Genomic DNA, 22,742 nt, shown 5'->3' on the forward strand with positions numbered 1-22,742 from the left:
TATATATAAAATTGAATCACTTTGCTATACACCAAAAACTAACACAACATTGCAAATCAACTATAACTCAATAAAAAAATGTTAACCCTGAAACCCACATAAAGTACAACCTATGATGTTGGATTCTAAGAACAGTTGTTTTATCCCTCATTCTTTGCTCAAGGCCCAATAGGCATAGGCAAACTTCCTTGTTATTTCCTGCTCGTGACTGTTGGTCCCCCTGCGGATTTTACTGTGTTTTTATTAATCTGTAGTTTTTATATGTGATTGTACGTTACTGAGAAATTAATAAAAATATCTAAGGTATTTGTTGTATATCATAGCCACCTTAGCATCTAGTTGTAAAATTAGTCATGTTTTGTAATTGAGCAATTTTCCTATTTAGCTTTGAAACATAATCTCTAGAAATATGGCAATCTAATTTAATGATCATAAAATCTAGACAGTGTATTTATACTAATGCACCTACTGTACTACTACTGGGATAAACAACTAGAAAGAAGACATCTATAAGACAAAGGCTGTAATAGTAAATAACCTACCCTAATCCACGGATCATAAGTTTCTCTTCTTCTTTGCCCATTCTCACACTCAGCAGAGAACGAATCTGACCAAGAGATGCCAGCAGGTTGATGGTATCCTCCACGGAAATACCATTTATAGTGTAGGTCTTTGGCAGAGCCCGGACCAGACCCCCAATGCCATCGTACTGTCGATGGAGCAACACGAACATGGCCCTCACCAACTCAGGGTCTTCAATAACAGACTCTTGGGCCCATCGGACCATGGTCTCAGAAATCAACTGCTGAAGAGTGGCTGCAAAGTAATTATGGATACTTCTTTAGAAAGGAGAATAAGAAGACACATTAGATGGGCATTTCAAATGCACATCTCAGATAAGCCAAACTGGTATCAATATTTGTGCCAGAATTTCAAAAATATCTTTTTTGAAAAAAAATAAACTTCATTTAAATATTCTTCAATGTCAACATGTCAATACCGATGAGTTACAGACATGCAAGGATAAAAATACACAATATTTTCTTTAAAAACTATTCGTAAAACTAAGGTATTTAAGCTGTTTCAAAATTGTAGCCACTTTTTCAAAACTACTATTGGCAATCCATAGGGCAATCAATGAGTGGTCCTATTACTTTTATTTTCTTTGTTCCATTCTTTTCCTCCCAGAAGATCTGACATCATATATCCTTATAAAGGTCAACCATGGGCATTCAAGGAGCTTTCTTTTTATCCAACTGTCTCCTCATTTGAGTCCTTTGTAGTAGCAACCTCATGAAATTATATTTCTACTTCAATTTGTATCCCTAATTGTCACTTAAAATGTCTTCAGAAAGATTTGATTGTGAAACTGTATTAAGTTGAAAAGTTACCCCATACATAGATTACTTGCAATGTGACAAGCAATATAGCACACTTAAAAGCAACAGAACTTCCAAACCTCTTAAAATATATAGTACAATTATCAAAGCTAAGTAGGGTTGATGTGACTAATTCATACATAGGTACTTAGTTCCTATCATCAGTACACTGTTTGATTTCCAAAAGAAGCTGTTTAACCTGTTTTAATCTATACCATACTAAAACAACAACAGCAACAAAAAACAAACTACCAATTTTAACCAAATACAAAAGTTAGATAAAATGCCAGTATACTTCCACGCATCTCAAAACCATGTTGTCAGTTTTAATAGGTCAAAATTGATAATAATAAAAAGTGATTCATAAGAAACGTTGAACTCTGATTTTGAAGAAGACCTGGCTCAAATTTGGTTGTGATACTGAAGAATAAATTTAGAAGTAATTGTATGGATAAAAGATTTCCCTTGTAAGTTAGTGTGAAAAAAACACAAAATTTTCATGAGTTTTTTTTTTTCTTTCCATAAAAGACATTAATAAACCAACACTGCATCTTAAATGAATAGAGTCCCAGCAGTGAGACAGTAAGTCAGCGGATCTCACAGACCTACTTCATGAAACCCTTTTGGATGACCAATTGCCTCAGTGTGCTTATTTGGTTTCAGAGTATCAGCTGTGACTTTTCAGTTAAATATTATATGGATGAATCAGAAATGCAGAAGACTTTAGAAAATATTTCAGAACCAAAATATAGTTACAGACAATATCTATTTAAACTTTAAGAAAAGGTTTAACTTGATGCAAGAATATTTGAAAGTCAATAGCATAATATTTAGATACGAAGGCTAAATTACATGCTTTATACCTTCTCTTGATAAGACTGATCCAATCCCTAAATGTTTAGTTCTCTAGGGAGCCCAACCACCCTTTCAAAGCTGCCATCTCTCTATCTGTTCCTACAAATATGGCCTGAGGCTGCTGCCTACTTCTGGCAGCTACAGGCATCTGCTTAAGAATCTGATTCTTGGAAGCCGCAAACTCAATTTTCTCACTGGTTCGTCTAGTATAATATTTAAGTGATGAGTAAATGCCGTAGTTGAGTCATTTTGGCAGTGCCCTTTCATAACTTACACGACTTCTTGGAGTCACTCTCAATGGGCTTTTCAGCTTGCTTCTTCTTTAGGTATGTCACCTTTTCTACCAAGGACAGCAGGCGTCCTCTAATTGTTAAATCACTGTTTCCATCCAGAGACCCATCTTCATCCAGCTCAATCCCTAGTAGGAAGAAAACAAAGAGAAAGGAGAAAAGAAAAAGTAATATTAAAAAAACATTTAGGATAAATAATTCTCAGGTTTTGCAGGTTTTTCCATTCATAGCTTAAAGCAATGCTGCCATGTCTGAAACAGCTGATGACACTGAGTTAAGCAATCTTGCCCACTAGCACTCATAGGTAAGAGTCATTCATTGCTCTCTCTTCCTTCTTTCTCTTTTTCCCCTGCTCTTGTGATATCAGAGCTATCGGCAGCCAGTACAAAATATAAAACCGAGCAGAGAGGGAAAAGACTCTCTTAGGAGTCAAAATCAATTGTGCTACTTGGGCTAACCCTCAGGCATCTCTTGACCTTGGGCACTGTTTAGACCTATGGTTCTGCCCTGCCTAAAAACCTCCCTAGTCTTTTATCCTCCTTACTTGCTTCCAAAAATATCAGTGATATTTTAATAAGTCGAGGAACAGAGAGAGCAGATGTTAGATATCCTAAACTAAGGAATACTTTATGTCTGAAGCAATAATTCTACCATTTTAGAGCACTCCTTTATTTATAGTATATATATAAATTGTGTGTGTGTGTGTGTGTGTGTGTGTAGTATAACCTTCCGGCAGTCATTCAGTGGTTCTTCATTCATAAGCTGAATTAATATACTTTTACTCTCTTCATTAAAATAAAATAAAAATAATATTACTGGCGCTATATATATACCACTTAAGAAATGGGTAATTCGTTTTCTTTCACTGAGACGCAGACGCAGACTTATCCACACCACCGCATAAAGGGAGAAAGAACCACACATTCAGAACATCCAATCAATTCCATTTTTAAAGTTCTTAGAATAAAAATAAGGGAGAATCCCCTTAATAGATTTGGGCTACTGACATATAATTTAATGCCTACAAGTCAAGAAGACCTTACCACAATGTGTCATCAAATCTTCATGAAAATCTAAGAGTTGGTCTTGGATTTCTTCGGGACATGGACATTCGCTTTTGTCATCCTTAAAATTGAGAAGCATATTGATCTGAAAGTTTGGAAAAACAAAAGAGGAAGAACTAGAGTAAAAGAAAAGTGAATTCAGGAATGGCACAGCAAAGAAGATCATAAAAACCAAAGATGTTCAAAATCTGTTTTTCAGTATTCACAGCTGGTTGCCCAACAGATGAAAAATCATTACCTATCACTCAATCCAACAAACACCACAAATAAATCATTCAAATCTTAGCATGCTGAAAAACGGTCATGTCTTTTGCTTTCTCTTTCTCAATTCCACAATATTAGACCTTTGTATACTTGGCGTTCTTCAATCAATTAAGATCTAAATGTTGGTTTTTAAAATTTTTTATTATGCTTCTCCTAAATTTTCTTTTTTTCCTAGTTAATTTCCATGCTTTATTGAATATTTTCAAGAACTATTTTTAGAAGGATACAGTAAAGAAGAAGAAAAACCCAAACATAATTGAAGAGTAATATAATGGATAACTATGCTTTTTTCTAACATTAATCGTTCAATTAGACAAACTGCAAGAAATTTTCTTCCATTTGTTTTAGTTTTAGATACAATAGTATCAAATTCATAAATGAAGAATAGTATTAAATTCATAAATGAAGAAAAGTCTGTTCCATAATTTTCCTTTAGGAAACAATTGTAAGTTTTCTTTTCAGAGCTTTGTATTTGAATTTTTTGCTAAACTATTATTTTGAGAAAATTGTAGATTCACATGCTATTGTAAGAAGTAATACAAAGAGATCCTGTGTACCCTTTACCCTGTTACCCCCTATGGTGACATCTTTCAAAACAGTAGAACAGAATCACAACCAGGATACCGACACTGATAGAGTCAAAAGAGAGAACAATTCCATCATTTCAGGATCCCTCCTGTTACCCTTTTATAACCACACCCACTTCCATCTTGCTTGCTCTTCATCCCTAATTCCTGTCAACCACTAATCTGTTCTCCATTTCTATACTATTGGCATTTTAAGAACGTTATATAAGTAGAATCATACAGTATGATATATGTATTCCCATATGATCCTTTTGACAACTGTAGGGTCTGTAGTAATATCTTGTTTCATGACTGATTTGATAATTTGTATCTTCTCTTTCTTCCTCTGTCAGTCTCTCTAGAGTTTTCTTGACTTTACAAATATTTTTAAATAATCAGCTTTTGGTTTCACTGATTTTTGTAACTGTCCTGTTTTCAGTTTGCATTCATTTCTCATCTGTTCTGTATTACCTGTTTTGGGTTTATGTTGCTCTTTTTCTCAATTCTTGTGATGGCAGTTTAGATTAGTGCTTTGAGTGCTTTTCTCTTTTTAAATGTTAAGTATTTAATGCAATACATTTCCCCCTCACACAGTTTTGGCTGTCTCCACAAATTTTGATATGTGATATTTTCATTTTCTTTCAGTTCAACGTAGTTTTTAACTTCTCTTGAGACTTGATTCTCAAACTATGGCTTATTGAGAAGTGTGTTGTTTAGTTTCCAAGTGTTTAGAGATTTACCTGTTACCTTTCTGTTACTGATTTCTAATTTGACTCCATTGTGGTCAAAAAAACATTCTGTATAAAAAAATTCAATTCTTTTACATTTGTTGAGGTTGTTTCATGGCTCAGGATACAGTCCATCTTTGCAAATGTTTCATGGGCACTTGAAAAAAAAATGTGTGTTCTGTTATTGGGTGGAGTGTTCCACAAATCTCCAAAAATCCTGCTAGTTGATGGCAGTGTTGTATTCTCCTACATTCTTGCTGATTTTCCATGGAGCTTTTCCTTCAAATATTGAGTGAGGGGTGTTGAAGTCTCCAACTACAATTGTGTATTTCTCCTTTCAGTTCTGTATGTGTTCACTTCACATATTTTGCAGTTATTTTGTTTAGTGCATACACATTTGTCTTCCTGGTGGATTGATCTTTTATCCTTTTGTAATGTTCCTGTCAGTCTATGATAATTTTCTTTGCTCTTACCTTCTTTTGATTAATTTTTTAATTTAATTTTTCATGACATACCTTTTTTCATCCTTTTACCTTAAACATATCTATATTATTATATTTTAAGTGAGTTTCTTGTAGACAGCATGTAGTTAGGCCAAGTTTTTAAAATTCACTCTGTCAATTTCTGTCTTTTACTTGGTGTATTTAGATTATTTATATTCATGAATTTACTGGTATGTTTCTGTTTGTTCTCTCTGATTTATTTATTTTTCCCAACATGCTTTGAGTTCCTTGAACTATTTTAGGATCCCATTTTGAATTATCCATGGTATTTTTTAGTGTATCTCTTTGCATAGCATTTTTAGTGGTTGCACTGGATATTATATTAATATATACATAATTTATCTCAGTCTACTGGTATCAATATTTTACCAGTTTATCTTCCTTTATGTCCCTTATTCTCTCCACTGAAAATAAAATTGCCTTAGATATTTCTTATGCATACATTTAGAACACATCAGACAGTTACCATTTTTGCTTTGCCCATCAAACATAATTTAGAAGACTCAGGAGGAGAAGGAAATTGTATTTACCCTTAACACCTTGTGCTGTTTTGTCTTCCTTCCTGATTTTTCACATTTTCTTCTTTCATCATTTCCCTTCTGTTTAAAGAAGGCATTCTTGCAGAATAATCAAATTCTGGTAGTTTTCCTTCATTTGAGAAAGTCTTGATTTCCCCTTCATTCCTGAAGGATATTTTCATTGCATATAGAATTTCGGTTGACAGATCTTTGCTTTCAGCACTTGAAAAATGCTGTGCCACTTCCTTCTGTCCTCCATATCTTCTGATGAGAAATCCGTTGTCATTTGAATTGTCTTTCCCCTATGAGTGTCATTTGTTTCTCAGGGCTTTCAAGATTTTTCTTAGTCAAACTTCTGAAAACTAAAGACAATGATATGTCTTGTTTTAGATTTGGAGGGGTATCTCATTTGGGATTTACTCAGTTTCTTGAATCTCTTATCTTTGTACCTTTTGCCAAATTTGAAAAGTTTTCAACCATTATTTTTTCAAGTATTTTTTCAGTTCACTCTCTTTCTCTTATCCCTCTGGAAATCTAAGGCCACAAATATGATATCTTTTGCTATATTTGCACTCGTCCCTGAAGCTCTGTTTTTTTTTTTTTTAACTCTATTTTCTGGTTTTTCAGGCTAGGTAATTTCTATTGTTCTCCCTTCAGTTCAATGATTCTTTTCTCTTTTTCCTCCATTCTGATGTTAAGTCCATCCACTGAAGGTTTTTAAAAATTCAGATACTGTATTTTTGAGCTCTAAAATTTCCATTTGGCTCTTCTTTGTATCTTCTATTTTTTCGTTTGCTGCAGCTTTCTTTTTTTAGTTTTGTCATCTCGGAGTTTGTATCTATTGATTGTCATTTTTCATTCAAGTTTTTGCTGGTTCTTGGTGTGATGAGTGATTTGTAATTGAAACCTGGATACTCCTGGTATTATGTTATGAGACTCTGGTTCTTATTTAAACTTCTGGCTTCTTCTGACACTATCCAGCAGGAGAAGGGCTGGGGCGCCTCATAACTGCCAGGTGGAGTGGAAAGTTCATTTCTCCACTTGACCTCCATGAAGGAGAGAGGAGACCTTGTTTCTGCTGTGTGAGGCTGGGAGATCCAGGTCCCCAATGGACCTGAACTCACACAACCCTGGCTGGAAAGGGTAAGAGTGCCTTGGTATATCTCCCTCCCTGGCCTCTACTGACACTCAGGATGGGGTAGGTCTCATCACCACTCAGCAGGGATTAAGTCCCAGCTCCCCACCGTCCCACTTGGAGCACCTGTGTACAGCCTGGTGAGAGTGGAAGTCTAAGCTCTCCACTCAGTGTCTGCTGGTTTGGGTAGGGGGTGGGGCACAGGGTTTACTGTGGTGTTTGGCTGGAGTAGCATGGTCATTACCTAAAAGTTTTCTGTCTTGCTAGAAAAATGTTTTTCTGGTCCTTTGGCTGGACAGAGAAGGCACTTGTTGGGGCTTTTCTTGTCTATGCCCGCTGGTGTTTCTGCGTTGGCGGCTTCTTTAGCTCCAAGTCTGGGATAGGTGAGGCAAAAAGAAAACCCAGGGAACTCACCACCATGTCATTCCTCAGCTCCCAACTTCCGTAGCCACTCTTTCTTCTATCTTTCAGAGTCTTCTTATGTTGTCTTTTATGTAATGTCCAGGGTTACAGTTGTACTTAGAAGGAAGAATAGGGAAAGGCACATGTACTCCATCTTTCCAGAAGCACAATTCTCCCAATAGTAGTTTAACAAATGGAATTACTCTGGGAGAGGCTGGACTTGTTCTCTGCCTCAGTAAGTGTTGTTTACAGCAATAAACAAGATTCCATGTCCCTTCCCTCAAAGAAATTACATTCTGGTGAGAAAAAGATAAATTCTGCAATTAGTCCCTAAACACTTTCATTCAGCGGTATCTTGGACATAGAGGGAAATGGCAAGGTAGGATATTGAAGACGCGATCTGTCAGTTATACCCTGTGACCACCATAGCTACGTTTTGGTAATATCTCACACTATGAGACCCATCCTGAGGTGGAGGCCAGAAAATGCACAATCCTAGACTAGCTCATTCTTGGGTTTAGGCACAGGCTTTTGGTTTTGCTGCACCCAAAGGAGACCTGGGTTTGGAGGTGAGCAACCAGAGGAAGAACCACAAAGAGGTGATCACTATTCCTGCAAGACTGGTGGCAGTGACACTGGGTTCTTCTAGGAGACACAAAATGCAAAGTATTAAGTCCTAGGAGTCAAGGGTGCCTATTAGCTGGGGCGGTGCTGTGCCAGCCAACGAAGACCCACCTGTGCTTGGATATTATTCCTATTTGAAGAACCTCAGAATCTGGCACAGTGGTTTCCACAGAGTCCGTAATACACCTGATACCTTTTAATAAGTCTCTCATCTGTTTAAACCAACAGATAATTAGATAATTTTGGTGAGACCAAATAAGTAGGCAATTTTGGTGAGACCTATGAATACTGACTAAATGAACGTAGCCAGTTTAAAGAGAACAGGAGAAAAATACACTCGCAACTTCCGGTATCATTTTGCAATGTGTGGAACCTGAGTGAACTAAAACCCAAAGTAAAAGGAAGACCTTTCAGTTCATTCTTATACCTGCTCTTGAGGCGGTGATCTGAATTCCTTGGTTTTCCTGGCTGTGAGTGCAGCTGACATGTTCAAGGCTTGCATAACTTCGTTATAGCGGAATCGTTGATTGTCTTGGAGCTTGGCTACAAAGTCATCTGAAAAGGCCACAATGGCTTCTATCCGGTGCCGGACCTGGCAGTCACAGAGGTACTGAAGTAGCAGGCACATCTAAAGAAACGATTAAAAAGACACCAAATTTAATTTCTGCAACTTAGTTAATGTATATCAAATCAAAATTTGTGGCAGACATGCTTAGTTGTCAACTCTTCTCCTTTATTAACAGAATCCTGATTTTATGTAGATAGCAATGTGCTCGGTCCCAGGGGATGAAACATAATTTGTCTAAGCCCAAATGGCCAATACCCTCTGATGTCCCTCTGATGAACACTTACTGTCCCAGCCTCGTCTGCAGCTAGAGGCAAATGTGATAATGAAGAGAAGTTTGCAAGGGGTCGTCTGGGAAAGATTTTTCACCATTCATAACAGGCTAGAATATCCTCTTTTCAAAAACTGGCTAATGACATGATCACTGGAGGAAGAAGGAGGTGACACACTTTAGGATAAAAACCATAAACTGAGGATTGCAGGAAGATAGTAAGGTCTGGGTTCCTGATGACACCACTGAGCTACTACATTCATTCTAGAACTGTCTACCTCCAGACGTTAAGTTAACTAAGTGGTTTTATTGCTTATTCATTAAATGGTCAGCTGGGTATTCTTTTACCAGAAGCCCAAAGGCTTTTTAACTGATACGGCGCATCGGTAGAAACACGCCTTCCAGAGAATGTTCTGCCCAAGTTTAGGGAAACATTTAAATACACTTTATACCAATTGTGATATAAATACACAGCAGTGTTAAAGAGGACCTTAAAACCCTGTCCATCACCATCCACAACATGGCCATTTCTGTCAATGCCAGTTCTGAGACAGCCCTAGTGTCTATGTCCCTCTCTGCATCCACTTTGGCTTTGTCCCACCCCAGTGTAAGCACTGCCCCCCTCGGGTCTGAACCAGCATGACAGCGTGCTACTAAGTGGCCTCTGGATGACCACCCTCTCTTACTCCCCTCACAGAGAGCTCTACTGAGATGTTCAGAATAAAATTATCCTGCTAAAATTCTTCAGAGGTTTTAAATGAAATTAGAATAAAATTCAAATCCACCGTATGGCTGGTTTTAGCAAAGAGCCAGACTCTGTATGAACTGCCTTCTGCCTACTCTCTCACCCTCCTTCCCCGCAGACGCTGGTCTGGTCTCTTCCCGAGTCAGAGCCTTTGTCATGTTCCGTGCTCCATGTGAAAAGCTTCTAGAACATTCTTCCCCTCCCTCTTCACAAGTACTGAGCTCCCGCTACTCAATAACTGACCCCAGCTAAAAAGTCACCCTTTCAGAAAGGCCTTCCCTCACCTTACAGTATTCCAGTTGAAATTTTCTTTCGTCTAGAAATCCATTCTTTTCCTTCTGAGCATTTAATGCGATGAACAATAAGATGTTCTAACAGAAATACATATAAAGAAGTGTATATTTCCCCCAGAGACAGTGAGCTTCCTTCAGCCAGCACCCAGTGCCTGGCCCAGAGGAAGACCTCGATCAGGGCTGACTAAGGAAGGAAGAGCAAAAAAAAGATGTCAAGGATGCAAGCAACCAACTGATGCTAATGAACCAAAGAGGTGTTAGGAAAGGGTCCTTGGGACATCTGGATGAGCACAAAGACAGGCAAGGTCTTTGATTCTCTAGAAACACAGGCAGGAAGTAAAATCTTGCGTGTGAGAATGGACGCACCTACTGGTGAGCAAGCGTCCTAAGGTTGGAAGGGTAGGGGTGGGGTTGGGAACAGGCACTGAAAGCCTTGCATTTCAGGCATTCCAACAGAATGTCGGTGAAATGCATCCACGGAAATAAGGAGACGCAAGGAAACTGCTAATGAATAAGAGGGAGAAGAAGTGTAAGAGGGAAGAACAAATTTGACTCCATATTGGATTCGTTTCCTTTACTTTAACCTTTATATTCTATTGCTTTTGCTACAAGTTGATCACTAAAGGGATGTTGCTTAAAGTATACATAATGGTCCGTCTCCAGGGACCCTGCCTCCCATGCCTGAATGTTAAGCTAAAATACCTTTGTTTAAGCTCACAGGAAACATCCTGACCAGGCCCCCTGTGAATGGCTGCAGGAAGAAGAAATTAACACATCCCCTCCTGAATCTGGCCAGAACCAAGAAATATCTGCAATAACTTCTTGCCCTTTTTTTTTTTTTTTTTTTAACTTTACTTCCACACCTCTCCCTCTTTGCTCTATCAAAGAAACCAGCATCCCAGCCCAGGCAAGATGGTTCTTTGGGACACCAGTCCCCCATCTTCTCGGTCTGCTGGCTTTCTGAATAAAGTCACTATTCCTCGCCCCAATACCTCGTCTCTCGATTTACTGGACAGTGCGGCGAGCGATATGAGCTTGGACCCGGTAACACTGGCAGGACAAAAACCCATCTCCTATACTCCTTTCAGACAGACATACACACACGCACGTGCACAAATATGCACACCCACCCATACACACAGAGAAATAGCGACATGCCACACACAGACGTGTATGACGGGCGGACACGTACTTGACCAAGGAAACCACCTTGACAAAAGTACAAAAAAATATGTCAACTGACTCAGTTGGAAAATACATGAACTTCATTCCAAATGCAAGAAAATTAGATAGGCATGTCCCCAGGCGTAACAGGAAGTTGGTTAATTTTATGAAGAACTATCTTTACCCAGGAATACAAATACACACACACACACACACACACACACACAGAAAAAGAGACAAAGGTCAGTATTAATAGGTTGTGAAATTCACTGCAATCTTTTTCTCTGATTACCTGCAATTTAACTGGCTCGGGCAGTTTCATTTGGAGCAGGCCTTCCTTGGACCTCTTACCGCCTTTGTTTTCTTCCTCAGCGGCTCCTTCCAGCTTGGAGTCTTCCGCACAGGGCTCCTTCTCTGGCGACTCTCCCTCTTCCTCGGGACCGGCAGCTTCCTTGAACACGCTGGGCTCAATCAACTGCAAGATGTGTTTCAAGTCCTCGCTGTGGAAGATGCCCATGATGAGCAGGGTATAGAACAACTTGATGAGAGGGACGAAGAGGAACTCAGTGGTCCCCCCGACAGGGTCCCGGGCGTGAAGGCTGCCCTCTTTCACGGCCTCCGTCAGCATCTGTATGGTCTTGGCCTTCAGGATGTCCAGCGGGAACTCAGGGCTGTACTGGTAACCCTCGTTGTTAATGCTGACAAAACTCGGGGAGGAAAACTGCATCCGTGGCCTGAGGGAGGTGCTGAGGCCAATGCCCGGGAGGCCGTGCTTTTTGTTCTCATCGGGGAAGAGGGTGATGCTCTTTGTCTCCTCCGTCATGGGGACGATGAACTCACTGTTCATCATGAGCCTGGCGGTGGCGTAGGAGCTGAGGTGGATGTCAATCAGCAGGTCGTAGTAGCCGGCGCGCAGCAAGCCGGGCATGTACTTATTCTCGATGGCGTAGAGCAGCTGCGGTTCGTCCACGTGGCTGCACAAGGCGTGGGCCACCCGGTGATTCCCAAGCGCGCAGACGGCCGAGTAGAGCCGGAGAGTATGGTAGTGGAATTTCAGCAGTTCTTCCTGCTCCGTCAGTTCCAGGATGTCCACAGATCTGGGGACAAGAGAAGTTAAACACGGACATTGAAAACGATTCTCCATCAGAGGAGAAATCTACATACGTCGCTGATGTCACAAGTTATGGAAACAGACACTATTTTTTAAATTAGTTTTCTGTGACATGTTTGATGATAGCATAGATTTAAAAACATCAGTTCTAGATGTTTTTAAGTTTTCTTCCAGATAGAATTTGATGTTGAAAATTTCCAGTCACTAGTGCTTGGAGCTTTCTTCATTCTGAACATCTCTTTTAGATATTTGGGTCTCAACCTGACCCTGGGGACTCCCCTCCTTTCAGGATTTGAGCACTCTTCGAAAAATCCTGAATCTCCTTTTCCAATTTGGCTAACCTGCTTCAAGAAGCCAGAAAACTTAGCCTTAGGCTATGTTGCTTTGTCTCCGACTTTAGGATCAGCTCTGAGTGTAACCAGTCAGTAGGTAAACAGAGGGATAATTCCTTTGACATAATTTACCTACTTACACGTCCCTCACGGACCCAAACATATGCCAATGCCACCCTGTTTCCACCAGGTATGTGCCACTCATGAAACAAACACTATTAGGGACATTTTCACTCAGCAAAGTTTCTGTTGGGAATCTGAGTTTATATCAGATCATTTTGCTTCTACCACACATCATGACCTTTCAACGCAATTAAACCTTAAGCGTATGTCCAGAATGTACCTAAAGTCAAGTCATTCCCTTTAAAAGAAAATCTATTTTAAGAGCACATAATTCCTTTAGATGCGCTAATTTTTCTAAACTCTTTAAATTACATAGATTGTTCATGGGCAACACTATAGTATTAAAGGTAGAAACTTGATATATTGATAATCAAGGGAACCACTCATTCATCTTGCAATGTATCCTTGCTGAGACTGTAATATAAGCTCATGAGGACAGGGGCTATTATATACTGTGGTTATTAGTATTCATCCAGCACCTAGCCTAGCACACCATGGGTACTGAATAATTATTTGTGATTATTTATTGTTAAGCTTTGTCACTATCCTTAGATACCCTGTCATCCTGTCCACACCACCAGCCATTGTACCTGTGCTTTTCAGGTCACAGGCATTCTGCTAAAACCCACTGTGGCTTGATGGTGCAGACTTATTCCAGACTCCACCTTCTGACTCTCAGAGTCGGAAGATTCATGCATTATAAAATGCCTAGCAAATAATTACCCACCCTGTGTATCACCTAGACTTCCAGGAAACCACACATCTGCTGGGCCCAGTTGCTAGCACCTAGTTCTTGGAAAGGTATAACTGAGTAAGCCCCCGCCACCTCAAGGTGTAGTGGAGGATTCCCATATCTTGACTGGGCTCTTCAATCTCCCAAGAAGACTGTTACCCATCCCTCAGCCTGCCTAATGGCCAAAATATATAAACCCATTTATCATAGCAACACAAAATATCTGTACTCTGGGTCCTTACTGAAGAACGCAATTCAGTCTACCGTCTGATCAATCTCAAAATGTCAGTTTCTAGAAACAATATATAAGAACTCTACAATCTACGTTGCTGCTGCCACTCCCGATTCACCCCCCATGATTCATTTTATGATGCCACGTTCTTTCCTTTAAAGCACCCCTCCTCCCTACCAGACCAGTCTTTTAAGGTAAGGGTCATGTCTGTTTTGCTCACTATTTTCTATCCAGTGCCAGGAACACAGTGGGCACTAATACATGTTTGTGGAATGAATGAATGAATGGGAGAAATCGGAAGGAGCTGTAGTCTACTTCTCATAACCTGACTTAAGTCAAGGCAAACCAAAGGATATACCACAACGAATTTAGTCTGTCTTTCCACACCAACCCATTGTAGCAATATGCATACATAAATGAACAATGGCTTTAACTGGAGGAGAGCAAAAGAAATAACTCACTGTTTCATCTGTTATAAGCACAACACCAAATATATCATCTAGCACATCTTTAGCACGTGCTGTAAATGGTATTGTTGTCAGTAAACATTCTCCTTCTCCCTTCTTCCCTGTAGATGGAGTCATCTTATCGACCCTACTTACTTTGGGCTTGACTATACCTGACTTGCCTTGGTCAATAAAATGTAACTGGATAGAACATCTACCACAAGGGAAAAGAAAACTCTTAGAGGTATGTTAGCCCTCCTTCATATCTACCCTTGACCATGGAAGCTATACGTCCCAGATCAGGGCTGCCCCATAAGCTGGGCAAGAAGGTACATGAACCACATCTGCAGACCATCCCCCCAGCCTGGAGCAGAGCTGCAGTGGACCCACGACCTCCTGTAACATGAGCAAGAAATACAGGTTTCTTTGCAAGCCACCGAAATTTGGGGGTTGCCATTACAGTAAAATCTGACTGATGCAACTCATTATAGTCTCCAGGGGAGAAATTTCCTTCATGACTCAATATCACTCTTTTATTCATCAAATATTACAGAGTACCTATTGATCACTGGGCAGCACTGGTGAAAGGATGGTGAACAATACAGACAAGATTCCTGCCCTAAGGCAGCTTACTGCCTAGTTAAAGAGGGAAGCAACCCAAAAGATAAGTAAATTAAATTATGAACTATGAGTGAGATATCTCATGAGAGAAACAGAGGACTGACATACATCTACTACCATTCAATTTTTTTTTTGCAGTACGCGGGCCTCTCACTGTTGTGGCCTCTCCCGTTGCGGAGCACAGGCTCCGGACGCGCAGGCTCAGTGGCCATGGCTCACGGGCCCAGCCGCTCCGCGGCATGTGGGATTTTCCCGGACTAGGTCACGAACCCATGTCCTCTGCATCGGCAGTCGGACTCTCAACCACTGCGCCACCAGGGAAGCCCTCAATTTTTAAAATTAGTTAATTGTCATATTATTGGGGCATGAGGAACAGATTCTACTTGAATACTAGTCGGCATTTCCATTTTGGAATCCGAATTTTGAAACTCATCAGATTTTTCTTTGGCTTCTACGAAGTGTGAAACCAATGTGCAGCCATATCATGGTGTGATGTGAATGACTGTGGACCAGTCCTGGCTTTGTTATTTTCCTAACCTTACCTTCTCTGCAACCTGATTCCAATGACACTTTTTTTTACAAATTTGCATTTCATATATTTTGGGAAATTGACTCAAATTCTTTACGGCCTATAGTAAGAATTTAAATTATCCATTCATTTGCATATAATTTATCACAGGTAATTAACATAAATAATACATTACTATGGCAGAAGTGTATGTTGGGTTTCTATAACGTGCCAACATATTAAATCACAACCTTAAAACTCTCTGCTTAATATAGAGAGAATATTTTCCCTTATAAAGAAAAATTCGTTCCCAAATGTGATGTTTCTTTTGGTTGCAGAGTAATTTTTGTAAAACATTAGATGCAAAATTCCAATAAAACTTTTCTCACATAAAATAAAAAGTATGAAATTAAATTGAATCCTCTAAAGAGTACATTATGAATGCTGTATCTCTAATCATTTCACCTAAAAATATACAAATAAATACTTAATGGATTAAAAATAATTCATCTGGCCAGATTAATTTTTCTTTGGATTTCTTCTGTTTGAAAACAGCTTTATTGAGATATCATTTACATACTATACAATTTACCTACTTAAAATAAATAATTCAATGGCTTTAGTATATTAATGGAACTGGGCAACCATAACCATAATCTAAGCTTAGAACATTTTCCTCACCCCAAAAGAAACCCAGTAGTACCCAGTGGCAGTCATTCCTCAGGTCCACTACCCTTGCCTCCCCTAAGTAAACATTATTCTACTTTCTCTCCCTAAAGATTTGCCTATTTCGGACTTTTCCTGTAAATGGAATCCTATAACATGTGGTAGTAGTATAACGAGTTAAAAACTTAGTATAATGTTTTAAAGCTTCATCCATTTTGTAGCACATATAAGCACTTCATTCCTTTGTATTGCCAAACAGATTTACAGTATGGATTCACCACACTTTATTTATCCACGAATTAGCTGGTGGGCATTTGGGTTGTTCCCACTTTTTGGCTACTGTGAATGATGCTGCTCTGAAATTCGTGTACAAGATTTTGTGTGGACATGTTTTCATTTCCCTTGGGTATATACCTAGGAGTGGAACTGAAGGCTCTTATGGTAACTCTGTATTTAACTTGTTGAGGAACTGACCAATTGTTTTCCAAAACACAGGTTAAATTTTAAAAGTCTTAAAAGAAAATAAAAGTGCCAAGCACGTCTAAATATATAAAAATGAACAGAGCTCCTACAGCTTTTTAAGAGTAGAGTTTTAGGGCTTCCCTGGTGGCGCAGTGGTTGAGAGTCCGCCTGCCGATGCGGGGGACACGGGTTCGTGCCCCGGTCCGGGAAGATCCCACATGCCGCGGAGCGGCTGGGCCCGTGAGCCATGGCCACTGAGCCTGCGCGTCCGGAGCCTGTGCTCCGCAACGGGAGAGGCCACAACAGTGAGAGGCCCGCGTACCACAAAAAGAAAAAAAAAAAAAAGAGTAGAGTTTTAAAATATAAGAAAAATAACAAATATGTGTGTCTCCGCATTGTTTTCATGAAATGTTTTCACTCAGTTTGTGACTTAACTTTTTAATGATATTTTGGGAGGGAAATCTTGGTCCCAAACTTACTGATAATGAGGCTGCTAAAATGAAATCTCTGCAGTTTAATTGGCTGTCACGTGGAAAAACTGAAAATCACAAACAAAGCCACCTCTGAACATTAAGTGTACTTTATCTTATTACTATGACTGTCTAGAACGTGTATGAACTTGTTTCCAAAGCCCTCAAGGTATTTTCACAATGCTCTTTCACTGACATCTCTTGGTCTCAGTTTTTCCCATCTGTCAAACAAAGGACTGATCTAAGCGATTTTTCTGATTCCCTCTTTACTATCTTACAGTTCTGTGATACTCTCTTACTCGGCTGCCTTAAGTCAGATGGCAGCTGTACTTGCCTGAATTTTTACTTACTGTTATTCTCATAAGCAAAACAAGAATGAGGAAAGAAATCATACACTATCAAATCACCTCTTCACCTGTAATAATTCTGTTTCAGTAACCAAGGAGTTGAGACACAGACTTAAACTTGGGATGTACAAAATAACGTCTGCATGGCCCCAAGAAATCAGTATTTTTTAAACCCCATTTTGTTTCCCCAGCACCACCCCTGAACCCTGGGGTAGGCATCTAATTTGACGGGTCCCCATCAGACAGTAAAGGATGCTCAGGCCTGACCTGTTCTCCTCTGGGATATGGAGAGACATGAACTGCAGAGGTTCCACACACTGCACCAGCCAGCCTTGGCGTTCACTTATTCGAGACACGTCTACCTTCAAGAACTGGTTGGGCATTCTGCTCCAGAGGACATGTGAGAGGAACTGCACATGGAGACGAGGGGGACACTGCGGCACGGGGTTTTTGTGCTCGCTCTTGAATAATCCCGCTGAGAGAGGCATCACATTCTAGGAGATGGGGAAGCAGAAAAAGAATGAATGGATGACACTCCTGGGGGATCAGTAAAGTGACGACTAGAGTTCTGTACAGGAAAGAGATAATGACAGATACGATACGTGTTGAGCAGAGTCAATACAAAAACTAATAGAAATTGGGTTGAGCTGTTTCTGAAAGGACAAGTGGAGAAAATTTGGGGATGTTTCCTTCCCATATGCTCAATGGCACACTGAGAATGCAAGAGCAAGAGCGTATAACCATGTATCTTTCCTATTCCTTTACCAAGCTGGGTCCTCAGGGACGCTGGGCATGTCTTTAGCTGCCTTCATCCAAACATCCCGAAAGACTGGTCACATCCACTTGGCTTTCTCCCTCTCTCATTGTCCGTCCTCTGTCACCCACTTCATCCATCCTTAAACTACTCACACCGTCACTCATCATCACGTTTCTCAGGTTTGAGTAACCAGCAATATACCAGAGACAGCTCAACAGATAAACCTGACTATTAAACAAGAAACACAATTTCTTTCTCCTCCACCTTCCTCCACCTCTAATATGTATCTTCAACCATTCCAATTCCTGCAGTCTGGCCTCAGGGAAAGAAAAGTCTCTGCTTTACCAAAGCTTATTCATTCATTTATGATCGTGATACCACCCCTGCCTGCCTCTTCTGGGCCAATAAAACAATTATCTTTCCGCATTACCTTCGGTTTCTTCCTCTCCTCTAGAACCTTCTCTACTGCATTATTTAGACTTGCTCATCCTCAAGCTACTTTCCTATTCTCTTTTGCTAATGGGGACAAAAAAGCCAGGCACTTGTATCAGGCACTGAGAATGTATCAGTGAAACAAAACAGACAAAATCCCTACCCTCATACAGCTTCCATTTCTTTTTCATTAGACATAAAATAAACAAAATCAGTAATTAAATAGTTATTAGAAAAGAGGTCATGGAGAGGAAAAAACAAAACAGGATGGGGGAATCAGAATGCAGGACAGTAATAATAAACAGGGTGGTCAGAATGGTGTCACTGAGAAGATGACATTTACAGAACGATCCAAAGAGAAGAACCATGTGGATATGCAGGGGAAGAAATTTCCATGCAGAGGGAACTGAATGCAAAGAACCCAAGGAGGGAGTTTGCCTGGCAAGTCTGAGGAAGATCTGGCGGCCAGGGTGGCTGCAGTGGAGTGACGGAGGGGACATCAGGAGGAGGTGAAGTCAGAGGGGTTAGAGGAGGTTTAGAACTTGAGAACCATCATCAGACCTCTGATTTTTACTCTCAGGGAAACAGGGTTTCTAGGGTTTCGAGCAGTGAAGTGAGTGACATGGTCTGATTTTTATTTTAAAATAACGACAGTCACTCAGATTGTTCTATGATAAACAGAGGGGTGAGGATGAATTAGAGGCTAGTGGCGAAAAATACAGATGGGAAATGAGGGTGATGGAGGGCAGATCAGCAGGAGGGGTTGCGGGAGAGGACAGAAGGTGGAGGATATGCTGGGGGGTGGAACTGGGATGCGGAATGTAAAGGAGGGAAGCCAAGGATGACTCCAAGGTTTGGGGTCTGAGTTATTAACTGACGATCAAGAAGACTCGATCAGGCAAGTCAGGAGGAGGGGGGAGTGATGGTCAGCAGTCCAGTTTCGGACATAATCCAATTTGCAATATCTATGAAACACGAAACATAAATGTCAAATAGACCAATATCAGAGTCTGGGTTCTGAGAGACTACCACTTTTCTGTCAAATTTTAACTTTTTTTTTTTTAACATCTTTATTGGAGTATAATTGCTTTACAATGGTGTATTAGTTTCTGCTTTATAACAAAGTGAATCAGTTATACATATACATATATCCCCATATCTCTTCCCTCTTGTGTCTCCCTCCCTCCCATCCTCCCTATCCCACCCCCTAGTGGTCAGAAACCACCGAGCTGATCTCCCTGTTCAGTCATCCAAACTTGCTGCCTCCTGTCCCTCACATTCAATCTCAAATAATAATATGAATTGAATGATCTTGAACAAAATACTACGGCTTCTTCCATCATTTTACTGAAATTTTTCTGGAAAGGCCACTAAAGCCCTCCTACTTAACAAAAATCACAGATTCCTTTAGTCCATATTGTATTGGCTCTTCCGTGGCAGCTGGAATCTCGTTTTACAAAGGCAGAAACCGAGCTCACATGGTTTAAGAAATATGTCCAAGGTCGCTGAGCCAGCATGGTAAAACTGTCTACTAAATTCACCCTGAGGGGTGCCCAGCATCTCATTGTTTACAATTGCGAATTTCAATTCAATTCCTTTTCCTGAATTTCAACAGGCTCTTCTGCTTCTTGTTGTATTAGTATCCCTTGGCTGGCCAAACTAAAATTATTTAAATTAATCCTTTTCGGATTAACATATACACACTACTATACATAAAATAGATAACCAACAATGACCTACTGTATAGCACAGGGAACTATACCCAATATTTTGTAATATCCTATAAGGGAAGAGAATCTGAAGGAGTACACACACACACACACACACACACACACACACACACACACACAACTGAATCACCATGCTGTACACCTGAAACTAACACGACATTGTAAATCAACTATACTGTCCACCCCCAAAAAAAGTAAAAAAAAAAGAAATTAATCTTTGATTCTTCATTCTCCTTGAGCACCAAATCCAATTTCAACAAATCCTATTAATCCAATTCATTGACAAATTCTGTTAATCTCTCCCCTAAAACACCTTCTTATGTATCACTCTCTCTCTACGATGACCTTCATGAATCTCATCACCTTCTCCCATGTGGACAGTAAGGAATTGTTGATAGATAATTATTACTGCCTGCTCTTATTCTTTTGAGGGCAGATATTTCTCCACATTACTACCAACATATTTTCCCAAAACAGGTTTGATTATACTCAATTGCCCTGCTTCAAATTTCCGGTAAGGCACCACTGCCTAGGGAATAGGTCTACACTTCTTACTATGGCATTTAAGGCCTTTTCAACTTGGACTACCTTCCATCCATATTCATCTCTAGCCACATCCCAGAAGCATCCTTTGTTACAGTCACACTGAATTCCTTAACCTTCAGCACTTTCATGCCTATGTATTTTCACTTTCTCTCACCCTCTGCCTAGAATGCCCTCTCCTAGCAAATGTACCCTGAGATCTGTCATTCAACAGTTAAGAATCAACCTAAATGTCATCTCCTCTTTCAGCTTTACCTGATCCACCCCATCCTACTTAGTTGTCCTTTCATTTATGTTCCCAGAGTACTCAATACCTGTCACTCTTGCATTTACCACAATGTAGCATACTTTCAGCTCTTCAAGCCCGTTCACTAGCTTACCTGTGAGTTCAGTGATTACTGAGCTGTATGTAATTTGGCATTTGTGTTCTGTACAAGCCTAGTTTTATTGAATAATATACTCACGATAACCAAAGAAAACCCTTTCCAATTAACTTATGTTACCCTAGTGACCTTAACGAGATTACAGAACTTTCAAATACAGAAACTTTTAAAGAATGATTTATGTGATTAATATCAGTACTAATAAAGTATGGAATTAATTGAAGAAGAAGTAAATGCTATTTCCTAACAAAAAAACAACCCAAATATAATACCAGGAATGAGTCTTTCTCACCTTTATTCGTCCCAACTCAAACTGAAAAACGTTGGGACTTGTAGCTTGTGCAAAAACTGCAGGAAATAATTTTGTACTTGGTTCCACCTTAAATAATCAAATGAATTTAATAATATTAGTAAAGGAAGAAACACACACAAAAAATACATTTTCTTCCTAACACCTAAGAAACACTTTACAGAAAAAGACTTTTTCTTCCTCTCATGCAGATATTCTCTTTCAATAATTATTTGGAATATTTCATTTCAGGACTATGTGAACATTTTTGGAGGAATGTACTGTTTCCTCTGAAGGGCTAATGGCACTGTTATTACTCAAACAGAAGTAAAAATACAGAATTGACTCATTTGTGTTTCATTTCTTTCTAGCTTATACTTTACTATAATTTACACAATGTGTTCTCCACTCTAACGGGGATAAAGGTTTCCTCCCTGGAAGCGCAAGGCCATCCCTGACCACGTACCTGATAGTATGTGCTCAGCTCCTTGCCGTTGGCCGTGAAGGTGAGCAGCCCACTGGCGGTGTCCACCACGCAGCCAATCTCCAGGCCGTTGTTGTTGCGTCCTTGCCCGGGGCTCAGGCTCTCACCCGCACACACCATATAGCAGTTGCTGCGTTTGATGCTGAATTGCAAAAAAAACATGTTTATCTTTGAACAAGCACAGGTAGCATGGAAAGCACGGACGTCTGGCAAACTAAACCTAAGTTATGCTGTGCAAGCAACAAGCTCATGCTGAAATGGGACAGGTGTACAGTGGGCCCGATTCTGTGATTCTGAGCAAAACTCCATTGACTTCAGTGGACGTTCTGAGTCAGGTCTTCCAATCTCTCAATTTCACACCTAATGAAGACAGGTCAACCAGTTGGAACCAAGGATGAGAACTGACCTGCACCTTCCCTCCAAAAACTCAAACCAAACTGGACCTTTTTCTGAGGTTCAAAAAAGTTTAACTATGATAAAGCAGAAACTAACACACATACACACACAAAAAGTTGAACTATGTAATAATCATCCAAATTGGTCATTTTCATTCCCATGGGGTTTTTTTAAACATCTTTATTGGAGTTTAATTGCTTTACAATGGTGTTAGTTTCTGCTTTATAACAAAGTGAATCAGCTATACATATACATACAACCCTATATCTCCTCCCTCTTACGTCTCCCTCCCTCCCTCCCTATCCCCCCCT

The 22,742-nt window shown here is 39.9% G+C and overlaps 1 protein-coding gene across 1 annotated transcript in view; it reads right to left on the reverse strand.

The window, feature by feature from the left end:
* The window catches only part of RYR2 (ryanodine receptor 2), a 510,734-nt gene that overhangs the window by 210,299 nt on the left and 277,693 nt on the right, over window positions 1–22,742 (reverse strand). Inside the window, exons 34-41 of the mRNA XM_024761485.1 lie at window positions 22,018–22,177; window positions 21,555–21,641; window positions 17,685–17,911; window positions 11,659–12,463; window positions 8,756–8,956; window positions 3,568–3,673; window positions 2,509–2,652; window positions 543–816 (exon numbers count right to left, since the gene is read on the reverse strand). Coding sequence (XP_024617253.1) covers window positions 543–816; window positions 2,509–2,652; window positions 3,568–3,673; window positions 8,756–8,956; window positions 11,659–12,463; window positions 17,685–17,911; window positions 21,555–21,641; window positions 22,018–22,177 — 2,004 coding nt within the window. The remainder of the gene's footprint in view (window positions 1–542; window positions 817–2,508; window positions 2,653–3,567; window positions 3,674–8,755; window positions 8,957–11,658; window positions 12,464–17,684; window positions 17,912–21,554; window positions 21,642–22,017; window positions 22,178–22,742) is intronic.

This window comes from Neophocaena asiaeorientalis, unplaced genomic scaffold (genome assembly GCF_003031525.2).
Source record: "Neophocaena asiaeorientalis asiaeorientalis breed wild unplaced genomic scaffold, Neophocaena_asiaeorientalis_V1.1 scaffold166, whole genome shotgun sequence".
Lineage (NCBI taxonomy): Eukaryota > Metazoa > Chordata > Mammalia > Artiodactyla > Phocoenidae > Neophocaena > Neophocaena asiaeorientalis.